Source organism: Nothobranchius furzeri, chromosome 3, assembly GCF_043380555.1.
Source record: "Nothobranchius furzeri strain GRZ-AD chromosome 3, NfurGRZ-RIMD1, whole genome shotgun sequence".
NCBI classification, from domain to species: Eukaryota; Metazoa; Chordata; class Actinopteri; order Cyprinodontiformes; family Nothobranchiidae; genus Nothobranchius; species Nothobranchius furzeri.
In genome coordinates this window covers 54,672,436-54,685,591 of record NC_091743.1, presented here as the reverse complement: position 1 = coordinate 54,685,591, position 13,156 = coordinate 54,672,436, and the positions used below count along the sequence as shown (strand labels likewise).

At 40.6% G+C, this 13,156-nt stretch overlaps 2 protein-coding genes across 3 annotated transcripts in view; both read left to right on the top strand.

Moving 5' to 3' along the window:
* The window catches only part of cita (citron rho-interacting serine/threonine kinase a), a 43,307-nt gene extending 37,586 nt beyond the window's left edge, over positions 1–5,721 (top strand). Inside the window, exons 41-51 of the mRNA XM_070549338.1 lie at positions 1,444–1,524; positions 1,612–1,747; positions 2,334–2,473; positions 2,607–2,699; positions 2,804–2,912; positions 3,001–3,129; positions 3,235–3,315; positions 3,403–3,481; positions 3,584–3,766; positions 4,589–4,976; positions 5,498–5,721. Coding sequence (XP_070405439.1) covers positions 1,444–1,524; positions 1,612–1,747; positions 2,334–2,473; positions 2,607–2,699; positions 2,804–2,912; positions 3,001–3,129; positions 3,235–3,315; positions 3,403–3,481; positions 3,584–3,766; positions 4,589–4,976; positions 5,498–5,521 — 1,443 coding nt within the window. The 3' untranslated portion in view covers positions 5,522–5,721. The remainder of the gene's footprint in view (positions 1–1,443; positions 1,525–1,611; positions 1,748–2,333; positions 2,474–2,606; positions 2,700–2,803; positions 2,913–3,000; positions 3,130–3,234; positions 3,316–3,402; positions 3,482–3,583; positions 3,767–4,588; positions 4,977–5,497) is intronic.
* Positions 5,722–8,000: 2,279 nt separating this feature from the next.
* myl2a (myosin, light chain 2a, regulatory, cardiac, slow) lies at positions 8,001–11,533 on the top strand. 2 transcript variants are annotated; one of them, XM_070549339.1, is made up of 7 exons: positions 8,001–8,116; positions 9,676–9,768; positions 10,230–10,305; positions 10,410–10,514; positions 10,612–10,690; positions 10,849–10,897; positions 11,127–11,533. In XM_070549339.1, the coding sequence occupies exons 2-7, from the start codon at positions 9,733–9,735 to the stop codon at positions 11,229–11,231; spliced, it is 450 nt and encodes a 149-aa protein (XP_070405440.1). In that variant the 5' UTR covers positions 8,001–8,116; positions 9,676–9,732; the 3' UTR covers positions 11,232–11,533. The 2 variants fall into 2 exon arrangements, with proteins under 2 accessions (XP_070405440.1, XP_015814900.1); XM_015959414.3 differs by lacking the exon at positions 8,001–8,116 and adding an exon at positions 9,244–9,387.
* Positions 11,534–13,156: the final 1,623 nt, after the last annotated feature.

Sequence of the window (13,156 nt, the reverse complement as noted above, 5' to 3'; positions counted from 1 at the left end):
TCAAGGATTTTTAAATTTGAACAGGCTGCTGCACACATTACACTTGGTGTCCTATGCTGTCTTGCATGCTCCTGCAAAAGCTGTGCTTAAGCCTCCTTTGTTGAAGTAAAAGCAGACCGTTGGTGCTTTTGTGTATTTTTTATTTTTTTTTATTTCCCTTCAACTATAGATGTCAGTGTAGTTTGGATTATCCTGAAACGGTCAGCTATTTTAAAAAAGAAGAAGAAAATGTTTCCCCTATTATTGATTGTTTAGAAATACAGAAAAATATTTAATAATTACATTCTAGCTGAAACTGGCACATAACATCCATATTTCCATCTCCTTCCATCCATAACTGTTTCATACATGTTGCTGCTACATTAGTTTATTCTCAGATTTACTGATTCAGGGTTGTTGGTTTTTTTTTGTTTGGTTTTTTCACTTCAGCTGTCCCCCAGACTCAGCCCTTTAGTGGCTCAGTAGCACATAAAAAGACTCGTATAGTGGGAAAAATAGCAAATAGAGACTTGTCTGGGTAATTTAATAATGTCCACATATTCAGTCCCAGTGTATAGTGTTTGCATGGCTATGATATAAGTAGCATGCTTTTCGACTGGTGGTCGACCGGTATTGGTTTTTACTATTGCCGATACCAATATGTAAAGGTCATGGTCAGCTGATGGCCGTTTTGTCCATTCATTTTAAGAGCATTAATTAAAGCAGATGTTATTTAGGAATGTAAAAATACACTTAAATTAGGCAGCAGTTCTGGGCTGCCTGGGGATGTGCCTGACTTTAAATCGGCTTTACTAAGGTACATTAGCCTATGCCGATATTAGGGCTGGGCAATGAATTGAAAATTTATTGTTATCAACATTTCTGACTCTCATCATGAGAATTGTTCCCATGCCAATAAAATTAATAAATAAAAAATGAAAAGATTTGTGTAGGTTGGCAACCTTCATGTCCCTTTAAGAAGCTGCACCACCTTGAGTCACTAAAAATGTGACTCAACGTAATGACAGCCCCATCTAATGGACAACTTTGTTTCTGCGCATACCTGTAGTTATCGTCCATTTATCGTTATCGAGGTGAAATCCTCAGTATATCGTGATATTGATGTTAGGTCATTTTGCCCAGCCCTAGCCGAAATGTAAAAAATGTCAAATATCGGCTGACCCCTGTTTTCGAGCAAATCTAGTAAATTAAATACAAAATCTTGCCTAACCAGAAAAAAAGTGATTTATTTGGTCTTAAGTACACATATTACTAGTCTAGTTCAGATGTCCACAGCTTATGTGCAAATTCAGCCTCACAATATGAACGCTTCACCAATGTATTGCTTGTAACGGCGCTCTGGCTGCCATCTTTGCTTGATTATCTTTGTGCTGTTTAATGCAACACATTTCTGGAGGATATTTTTAACCTGTCTCTTTGTCTCCTTGTTTCTTGTCTCAATAGAAACTTCTGGGGAATTCTCTGCTGAAGCTGGAGGGCGATGATCGTTTGGACATTAACTGTACCCTTCCTCTCACTGATCAGGTATATGGATAAAATAAGTGTGCAGCATTGGATCTCTTCTTCTGAATGCTTTCTTTAAGTTTACATGATTCTCACATCTTTCTGCAGATTGTCTTAGTCGGCTCGGAGGAGGGTTTATATGCTCTCAACGTCATAAAGAACTCTTTGACCCACATCCCTGGCTTGACCTCAGTTTTCCAGATCCAGATCCTAAAGGAGCTTGATAAGCTGCTGATGATCACAGGTACGTAAATACCAAAAGTGCATCATAACTGTTGGCTAATTTATTTATCTTAAAATGATTTTAACCCTTTCCAAAACAACCTGACCCTATGTGAAAAGTAATCGTTCCAGGAATGAGAATGCCCTTAAACGGGTCGCTGATGTTGGAAAATCCCCCGTGTCATTAGAAATAAAACAGCTCAGTGAAGAAGAGTTTAAGTTCCTCATCGCAGGTGTGAGGCACTTGTTCCCATTTAGAGCAAATGTTTGATTGCTGTGTGTCCCCCCACCCCCACCCCAGTCTGGCTTAGGGGTGAATTACATTTCCCCAAAGAGCCAGGATGATTTGATGTTTCTTAACATATGGGAAATGTATTTTGTATTTATTTACTTAAGTTATATTTATCTAATGTTGGCATATGTTTGTTGATCTAAGATTGTGATCCAACAAAAGCAAAAACGGGAAGAAATCACAGCACTGTAATGTCAAAATACAGTTTACCAGACAGTTTCGTTATTAAGAACCTGCATAGTGCAGATGGAGATGAGTGCACAAGTAAAATGAGGTGATTATGTGTGTCTCATGTTACGGTTGATGGTTTATTCAGGGGAGGAGAGGGCTTTGTGTTTGGTGGAGATCAAGAAGGTGAAACAGTCTTTATCACAGTCCCATCTCCCAGCTCAGCCGGATCTCAATCCCTTCATCTTTGAGACAGTAAAGGGATGCCACCTTTTCTCCTCTGGAAAGGTGAGTCAGGTTGTTACTCAAACAGAACAAACTTCTTCCAGATTGTCTCTCAGTCACAGCTAATTAGCTGAACCTTGCAGCACTAACAGATATTCGACTGCTGTTCCAACCGGAGTTGTTTTTACCTTCACAGATTGATAACGGGATCTGTATCTGTGCTGCCATGCCCAACAAGATTACTATTCTGCGATATAATGAAAGCCTTAACAAGTTCTGCATCAGGAAGGTAAAATGAACCTTAGAGATGGATAGCTGACAGATGATGTGGTAGAATGCACTGCTTTGCTTTAGTAAGAAGCCGCTCAGCTGACTTTCGTTTCTGTTTTTCAGGAGATTGAGACGTCCGAGCCCTGCAGCTGTATTCACTTCACTGGCTACAGCATCATTATTGGCACCAACAAGTTCTATGAGATTGAGATGAAGCAGTACGTGCTGGAAGGTGGGTCATTACATTTAAACCAACACAGTGACTAATGACTACCAGAGGAAGACCGAGCTGAGTGACTCTTAACTACTTGGTTCCACAGAATTCCTGGATAAAAACGATGTGACGTTAGCTTCTGCCGTCTTTGCCGCGTCCTCGCACAGCTTCCCTATCTCCATTATCCAAGTCACCACAGCCCCGCAGAAGGATGAATACCTGCTCTGTTTCCACGGTTGGGCTTTCCTTTGTTTGACTATGTGTGAAGAGTATAATTCTTACAAACCTGAACTCTAGACGGGGAGGCGGCAAAACGTAACTCTAGGACTTTGTCGTGCAGAGTTTGGTGTGTTTGTGGACGCGTACGGTCGCAGGAGTAGAACAGATGACATCAAATGGAGCCGTCTGCCTCTCTCATTTGGTTAGTGTTAACCAGCTGACTGTTTAACTCTCACCGAGTTCTCTAAAGGCAACGTGAATGAAATTTAGTGACATGTTGGTGTTCCAGCCTACAGGGAGCCCTACCTGTTTGTGACTTACTTCAACTCTCTCGATGTTATTGAGATTCAGGGGCATTCTGCTCTCGGGTGAGATTCTTCACTGGGCTGCGGCCCAAGCACCCTGAATAATGTTACCTAATTTAAGTCTTGCTTTATTCTGTAGCCAAGTAATTATTCCCCTCTTTCTAGGCCACACTCGTACGCACACTTGGATATTCCAAACCCACGCTACCTTGGCCCAGCCATCTCCTCTGGGGCCATCTATTTGGCCTCTTCCTACCAGAACAAACTGCGGGTCATTTGCTGCAAAGGCAATTTGGTGCAGAGTCAAGAAGGTGGAGGGGATCTGCAGCGTAATGGGTCAGGACGCAGGTGAGAAGACCTCCTTTACCTTTTGTTGTTTTATTTAACACGCTATCTGCAAAACACTAAACCTTCTGAGATGAGAATTCTTCTGGTGTATTTTACCCAAATCTGTCCATGGCACTAAAAACTAAGAAGTGTTTACTTTTTCCCAATCATGAGTTTATTTTTCTATTTCTTAGATGAACTGAGCAACTATTAGATGATTTTTAGGTGAACTATAGTGGAAGATTTCCCATCGTGCTTTTCTGTTTTATGGCCACTGGTGTTGACAGTTCTGTGGGCTTAGCTGGCGTAGAAGGGCGCAGGCTGGTGTCCACGGGGTATGGTGACACCATCGACATTTTATTAAACAAAAAGTAACACTTAATTTTTTCTTTCTTCCAGGCGGAAGGGTTTGTTTTTTACCTGTAACAAACATTAGGATTGTTTTGTTTTTTTACTTGTTTGTTTTATTATATTTTGGATTCTTCTTGTGAAGTTTAGAAAGCTCACCTGGTAAATAAAGATCTTATCTGTCCTGAACTGGTGTGCTGCAATTTAAAACAGCAATGGAGCTTTATTTATACTTTTGTTACCGTTGTCAACCATCAACTCTAGCCTCATTTAGCAAACTAAGTAGAGTTGATGGATTTAGTCACTTCTAATCACAGGTAACAAAGTATTTGATAACTAATTGGTTTAGCCTATTTAAGTCAGTCACTCAACCTCCATTCTACAAGCAAGCTTATTTCCACAGAGCCTAGCAAAGCCCACAGCCTGAGGCACACGTGAGCGTTTCCTTTAACCGATGCTGCCTCCACATCTTTATTCCTGGGTTCCTCTCTACAGTCCCAACAAGCGGGGGCCCCCCTCCTACAATGAGCACATCTCGAAGAGGCTTGCCTCCAATCCTCTAGTCCACGGGGACCCCGGCACACCTCACCGCTACAGAGAGGCTCGCACCGAGTTTCGGCGGGACAAGTCCCCCAGCCGTCCATTAGAAAGAGAGAAGTCTCCAGGTAGAATGCTGGAGAGCCGGATCGTGGGTTCTCCAGGCAGGGCCATGGCCGACCCCCGGTTAGACTGGTCTCCAGGGAGGGCAATGGCAGATCCCCGCATGGACCGCTCCCCAGGCCGAATGATGGACATGCGTAGGGAGAGATCTCCTGGACGATTCGAGGAGCGACAAAGACTTCACACTGGCTCTGGACGCACACCTATAAACCCTGTTAACAAGGTTTGTTCATAGATACGTGACTGGTAAATAAGCACTCCCAGTATGTTTATTATTTGTTTTATATTCTGTTATTTGGTATCTAGAGGGTTAATTTGTTTTTTTCTGCAGCCTTAATGAGTCCTGTAGCTCCATCAGCATTGTTTCCTGTTGGAAGTGAAATATCTTAGCAACTATTGCCAGAGATCTTTGAAACAGATAAATTCCCTTTGATGCTTTTAGATTTTGCAGTATATTTTTCATTCGTCAGGATGAGAGCATTCCAAATTCTGTTTTCCTAAATCAGTCCACTCAGCCACCCATCCATGTTTGCTAGCTTATGCAAACCTGGTTCACAGAGGCAGCAGGTCTAGGAGAGAAACCCAGACATCCCGCTTCTCAGTGGCACCTCAGTTGTCTCTGGAGGATCAGGAAGGGTTTCTAGTTTAGCACGGACGTATAATCTGTCCAGGGAATTCTTGGATCCAGGGGGGAATGTGTAATGTAAAAATAGTTGAAGCTATGTTGTTGCTTTTATCTTGCAGGTGTGGGACCAGTCATCTGTTTAGGGGATCACAGAGCTACACAACCATCACAGACAGAGAAATCCATCTTTGCAAAGAGAAACAGAGGAAAAGTGAGAATGTTACCAACTCATGATGAAACACTGCCACATCTGTTCTGTCTAAACTTAAAGATCCACTCAGAAACCCAACTGTAGTGTCCGATAATAAAGCAAGCTCAAGAAAGCAAAGATCAGCTAACTGTCATTTTAACCCCCTGAGCAGGGTTGTCTTCTCTGCCCTAAGTGGGGATCAACAATTAGATCAAATTTCTTCTTCGACCAGAAAAATCTGAGATGCGTTTTCAAGTTAAGACTGAGCTTGATGGGTTTTGCTAGCTTCAGTTTCCTTGAGAAAGTAGACACTAGAAGAGAAAAGCACAGCCATAAAAACTTTTTTTTTTCATGCCTAAATATTTACAAAGTAATGGAGGCTGACCAAAAATGGCATTAATAATACATTTTTAAAAAAGCTGGCTCTGTTTCATAAACAACTCTGTCCACAGTAGCTGCAGCTCAGGGCAGATGTGTAGCTGGTCACCTCTGTCTCCAGCCCCGTGGCGGCATGTCAACCCAATCACCATTGGCTTGTTACAATCATCTCCAGCTCAGTCTCTCAGTAGCTGATGGGACTGGAGAACAAATATGTGGAGTAAAAATGATCAATAACTCCGCCTTTGACGAGCCGTCCTACAGAACCACACGCAAAGATCCCTGTCTGATACAAAAAGTGCACTACCCACAATCCCCAGCAGCAATGGAGCAGCAACCTTTCTAATCCTTCAGAACACAATCTAAGTGTAAATAGACGAAACATAATTTTATATATAAACTGAGAGGGAATTTCAAGGCTGGAAAAGCCCTGTCTATTTTTGTTAAACAACAAAGTGATAAAGTGTCCTCTTGAATGTCCGATGAGTATTCTTTTAACACGTCCACGCGTCTTGACCATGTGAGTGAGTGTATCTGGATCTAACTTGTTTACGCACACCCGTTTGTCTAAAGGCAAAAACCTCAGTGCTGAACTATATGAAGGAATGGAGAAAAGGGAGATCACGTTTGAAGTTTACTACATCGTGTTTGGGCATTTCTTTTTGTACAGTGTCCCTTACTGTTGTATATAACCTGAAGATGTTAAAGATGAAGATGAAAATACCTGAATCATTAAATCAGCATGGATTTGTATATCTGAAATGAAGCAAAGTGTTGTCTTCTGCCTGATTGGGTTATATTTTAATTGCACAGGAGAACAACAAATCACGTGAATGAAAACCATTTGCGGAGTGAATTTATGTGACAATAATTACTAAATCTCCTCTTTCTTTTATTGGCTCTCGATTTGACCAAATCCATCCTAATTTTTTAATCTGAGATGAAATTTCAGGTCTTTATTTTTTTGTGATCAAACTATATATTTTCTGATGTCTCGCTCTAACTTACCCAACCCATCTGTCAACAGACGTTTCTCCAATTCAGAGAAATGATGTTGGACGTTAATGCCTTCCTGAATGTATTAGTCATGTAGACCGAGCTGATTACTGGTTTAATAAAACCTTTTTAAAAACACAATAAATGGCCGCACACACTCTCCGCTGTTTCTATAGGACTCTGTACAAAAGGGTTTTATCCATCTTACTTGGTTTTATTTCCATTTTTTAGAATGTCTTTATGCTTTACATAACCATGATGCTCTTATGCTGGATATGATATTGATGTCTGCTAACAAATGTTTAATTACCGTTCCCTGTAGAGATTTTGTCACAGAATATTAAATATTATAATCACTGTCTTTCACTTATAAATTGTGTCTTTGTGTTTTGCTTCTGTTTACTTTCTATAAATGAATTTAAAGGGGACGTATAATGCAAAATTCACCGTTTGCATCCTTTTGTGCTGCCATGTGGGCCTCTATAAACATGACGAACATAAAAAAAATCTCTCCATCCTTTTTCTGTTTGATTTTGGAATCATGCCTAAAAAATTATTTCTAAAGGTCTCCATTTGTGACAACAAATGGGGAAATTAGCATTAGAACCACCTATCACATGCAAGAGGGGGCTGCTGCTAGCACCCTGGTGGGGCATTGGTGGGCGTGACAGAGCCTTCTGGAAAGTACTGAGACTGTTGAGAATAAAACTGCTGACGTCGCTTCATGTGAGAGGGATTTAGCAAATAACTATGGACATGTTTTGTATCGACCACAGAACTATTGGAGAAAAATCGTATTTTATTTAAAGTGACTTAAACTCATCCTTTTTCCCTGGTTGTATTTAAAGCTTTTCCACCTCTCCTGTCATCCCTCCTACTTTCAGACTCTTTTTAGACTGCCAGTGAAATGGCACTTTGTCCATGTCCATTGTATTATAAAAGGCTGGTCTATTTTTAGGTGTTTGAGCCCAGCCAGTGTGACAAAAGCCTGCCATTTCAGCTACAGTAGCTGCAGCAGCTGCACACATCCGCGAGGGGCCGAAGAAGAGAAGTTTTAACACCGTCTGTCTCTCTGGTCAACAATAACTTGTCTAATTCTGACCTCGTCGTATGCGCTGTGCTGTGAGATGACACCAATAGCAACTGCTGTTCATCGGCAGCATTGTGTTTTACGGTGAGGCAACTCTCTGCATCCCTCTATAGAACACACGCCTGTGGCCTCACCACCTACCCTCGGCCCTTTTCGCTCATCTTCACACACTGACGCTTGTCTTAACCAAGTGAATTTGAAGTGTCACCGGATGACTTGTTAATGGAGCACTGAGACATGACACATTGTGAGGATGTGTTCAGGGTCAACAGAGTTGCACTTTAGTATGTCTCACCTCGCTGCTGCTGACATCCGTAAGCTTTGTTTCAAATCTCTAAGCAGTGGGAACACGTAAACATAAATTCCCTTGTTTGAATACGTCCCGCTGGTGTATGATTTTACATTTAAATATCAAATCTGGGCCGTGTAATGGTGTCAGGCTATAATGTGAGGGAAAGGTTAGCCCACACCAGTGATTTGGAAAAGCTGATGAGAAATGCGAGTACGTTTGGCTCCGACTCGGTCCTGACAAGTCACTAAATTACACCTAATAAACTGCTGATTTTCAAGCACTCTCATCCTATTTATCAGATGGGAGCTTGAAATGATGATGGTTCGTGGATTAGAATATAAATTTAGGAATTTCTTTTGATGGTAGTGTTAAGAGTTCATAATATCAAGAGGTTGTTACTTCATTACTTCAGATCTTACAAAATAAAACATATTTTCCTCCAACACTTTATGTACCATAGAAGTTTTCTGTGCAGGATCCCTTGAGTTGCTTTTATCAGGTTGTGGATACTTAAAAATGCGGCTTGCATGACTCTTCTAAAGTTCATGAATGTAATGTTCTGAATTTCAGTATCGCAAAGTCCAACTGTGCATAAAATGTGTACAATCGGACAAATGACAGAATATGGTGTTTTTATTTATTGCAACATTATAAACACACATAACTAACTTCTACTTCTCTTGTAAAGTTAATAGTTTATTAAACATTTAAAACCAGTTTAAACTGTAGAAACAACTATATAATTGTGACGATGGATCCCTTTAACCTTCAGCCTGTTCTTGGTGTCCTCCACTGGTTATTCCACTCTCGTCCAACATCGGTTTCAACATGAGGAGACCGATGCTGCAGAGGTGTGTGTGGGGGGTCATAATTGTTTTCTTTCATAAGCATCTAGTACTATAAGTACTTTATGAAGCATCATTTACCTGTCACTTCCTAAAGAGGACATAGTTTATAAATATCATCCAGTGGAGTTGTAGCTGGGGAGCTACAAAAGGCCACCCTCAATCTCCTCCATTGTTCACTGGCATCACTGTTCTGACATCCCAGCAGCACAGCCATGGTAAGTTGGTGTGTGTGTGTTTGATTTGGCCTGGATCAACAACAGGTGTGTTTTCTCAGCTTTAAAGATGCTATCTTTCATTTAGACAGCTGACTGAAGTCGTGCTCTCTCATTTGCATGTGAATAACTCATAACACCATCCTTGCAAACAAAAGTTAGAAACTACATTTGTCTGTTTTGTCTTTTATTTCATTTTTGCTTATGAAGCTGCTTTGTTTTCCCCTACATAGAGTTTTAACTGTACTGTTTTCTAGTTTGTGTCTCATCATCTTTGATTTATGTGTAAAGGCCCCTAAGAAAGCCAAGAGGAGGACAGCAGAGGGAGCCAACTCTAATGTGTTCTCCATGTTTGAGCAGGCCCAGATTCAGGAATTTAAAGAGGTGAGATGTGATGAACTGTTGAGTTTTGTTTTCTACTGTTTCCTATTTGGCTCAAATGGTTAATAAATAATGAAACTCACCACTCTGAAGACTGACTGAAGTATAGTGGTTTATAACACAAGGTACACTTTTAAGGTACCCAGCTACTTTCTGTCCTTGCCTCCTTTCCATTGTTCATCGCTACAGTATGTCCACCTGTCTATTTTCATGCTGCTGGCTCGACAACAGTGAGGTTTGTGGTATGTTGGAATGAAGGTTGCTGGTGCCCAGACATTCAAACAGTGTCATCAGTGATTAGACCACAAATGAACTGCTGGGCGTGCTGGGGATGCCAGACCGAATCCGAAGTTAAAAATACTTAATCTATCAACATGAGACAGAAAAGAGAATTTAAATCAAGAGCGCAATGGACAGTGCTCTTATATCATTGTGTGACCAGAACAGCTTTGCTCTGATCTCAGGCCTTTACCATCATGGACCAGAACAGAGATGGCTTCATTGACAAGAACGATCTGAGGGACACTTTTGCAGCTCTCGGTGTGTTTTCATCCACTGTTCTGATGTCCTGTGGTCTTTGAGGCATAATCTAAATCCATACTTCTCATGTTTGTCGTGTGTGTGCTGCATGTCCGGTGCCACAGGACGTCTGAATGTGAAACAGGAAGAGATTGATGAAATGCTCAATGAGGCTCCTGGTCCGATCAACTTTACCGTATTCCTCACTATGTTTGGTGAGAAGCTGAAAGGTAGGACCTCATCAGCTGACTGCTGTATTCACCCATAAAAGCTACAACGAAGCAATGTAAATGAGCATCAAGGCGACATTCTGATTAATGCTTACAGGTGCTGATCCAGAGGAGACCATCCTCAACGCGTTTAAAGTCTTTGACCCTGAAGGGAAGGGTGTGCTGAAGAAGGATTAGTAAGTATGCATCTGGAATATGCAAATCCATTTTAGGCGGAAGTGTGCGTGAGCTTTCCATAGAAAGCTGTGACTGCTGTTGTTCACCTCAGTGCAACTCTCCAACAAAATAATTGTTTCCTGCTCAAATGCGTTTTTCTTCTTTCCTCCCTTTCTAGTGTGACACAGATGCTAACGACGCAAGCCGACCGATTCTCAGCTGAAGAGGTACTGTGTCCTGTTTTTACACTAATTATCACTATTATTGCAGATGGCTTTGTGCATGTGGGTGAACCTGAAAAACACAAACATGAATGTCATCGTGACGACCGAATGCTTCCATGTCAGACACAATTTCGTGTGGAAAAAGAAGAGAAACAGGAACGCAAACAATGAATCATCCCACCCCTTTATACAGACTGAGTTGTGTGGTGTTCTTGCCTTTTTTGTTGACTAGATGGAGCAGATGTTCACTGCCTTCCCCCCTGATGTGGCAGGAAATCTGGACTACAAGAATCTGGTTCATATCATTACTCACGGAGAGGAAAAGGACCAAGAGTAAACATGATTTTGCTTCGTGTGCTTGTTAAAAAGAACGTCTGCCTCTAGAAGGAGATCCGTGAAAGAGAAACCAGCCATCATTAACTCATGCTGGATTCCTAGTCTTTCTACAGTGGATTTCAAAGGAATCCAGATTTTTCTTTTCAAGGCCATAAAATGGACATTTAAGAGTTTTTCCCTTTCTGTTTCACCTTCACTTGAGACTAGATTATTCTTCTCATAATTTTTTACATCAGAAATTACTTTCGTCATGTCTTCTTGTTAAAATTTTGCAAGTCTGTCTAATAAACATTTTTAAATGGAGCTGCAGCCTGCTTTTGAGGCTCAAGTTTATATGATATTTACTTTTTAAACATATGAAAGCTTGTTTTCATTTCAGGTTTCAATCAAGTGAACACTTAAATGGTAGACTTCTGAATTAGAGGTCGACAGATATTGTTTTTTCCTTTTACTGATGCCGACATGTAAAGGTCATGATCAGCTGACGGCTGATTTGTGCTGCTGATAATTTTGGGCCAATTTTCATGGACGACGTCTAGACGTTTTCCACCTTATTTTCATGCTAAAATGTCACAGATAACATCAGCAGATGCACTAAGTTTCAGAAGCTGAATTGGTTTTTGAACACTGAATTTAACCAACTGTTAAATCCTAATTTAGGACTGCTCAGTGTTAAAATCTCATTTAACTTAATCAAACAAATCCGTAAACTGACCAAGTATTAAATATTCAAAACTGGTAAATAAAAATAAATTTATTCATGGGTTTATGTCCTGGCGAAGGTCGTACGCGACTGAAACGCATCCGCTTTTTCTTGCTCAATAAAATACAATCCTGTGTAGCTGTCACACTTTATAGCGTGACGACTGCAAATTAATTATGACCAATAAGATGTGATGATTCCATATAAATATGAAATATCAATCTGATTGATCTTTGAATGTTCAATCAGAAGATTATTGTTACTTTTACTTGTTCAGGGACCATAAACGCACTTCGTATTAATTCAGACAAAGTCAAGTATCTAGTTAAAAAGGAATTTTATTCTTTTCTAAACTAATGATTATACATGACAAGATATGAATAATGAGATGTGATGGAGTGGATATGCGGTGATGGGATGTGATGTGTAGGTGGTGTGATGTAAGTTAGATGTTTATCAGAATCTTGTATCTGAAAGAAATTGTGAAATCTGGGTGTAAAAGACTTTGTTGTCTGCCATAAAATAGAGAGTTGATTGTTAATGAAACAGCATCAGACACAATCTGTTGTGTCTACAAAACCTGGTGGAGACTCCCAGCAGATCTGGACTGTCAAAAGTTGGGTGGGCTTCACGGCACCTGAAGCCAGTAGATTAACTTCGATACGACCCGTCCAGTCTTGAAATGTCTTCAGGTCACAACAATGGCTGGAATGCTTGTCTGCATCCCAAGTGGATGTGGCTCTTAAGGAGCCGTCTGGCTGCGTCAGCTTGCAGCGTGCTTACAGGTTTTGACTCTATGTCAAAAGAGATGTCTCAAGAATGCTCGTTGAATTGGCCGATTCGGAACGCCGCTAGAAACTGAATTACTCGGGAAGTAATTCCTGTTTTATTAAACTACTTTGCCATGATTTCCGGCCATTCTGGTAAATCAGAATGTGCCGTGTCTGGAAGGCTTTACCAAAACATTCCTCAGAAAGCCACGCCTTCCTTCGGATACAAAAATGTTTTTAACCTTAATATGCATGTTTTTGTTTACACTCATACACATTACAATGATTAACTTGTTAAATCAAACACATAGTGATTTGTGACATAAATGGATCATTGTAAGAACAATATTCATTTCAAATTCATTGATTTAAGCAAAGGTCATTCAAACATTTGATTTAAACATCTTGTTCATTCATCACATATGATTATTTAACCCATAAGTTGTAAAGCCT

What these genes read in the sequence shown, in the direction of transcription:
- myl2a (XM_015959414.3), top strand. An exon ending in GGTGTGCTGAAGAAGGATTA is followed by an intron (nt 10,691 to 10,848) that starts GTAAGTATGCAT and finishes CTCCCTTTCTAG; the next exon opens with TGTGACACAGATGCTAACGA. An exon ending in ACCGATTCTCAGCTGAAGAG is followed by an intron (nt 10,898 to 11,126) that starts GTACTGTGTCCT and finishes TTTGTTGACTAG; the next exon opens with ATGGAGCAGATGTTCACTGC.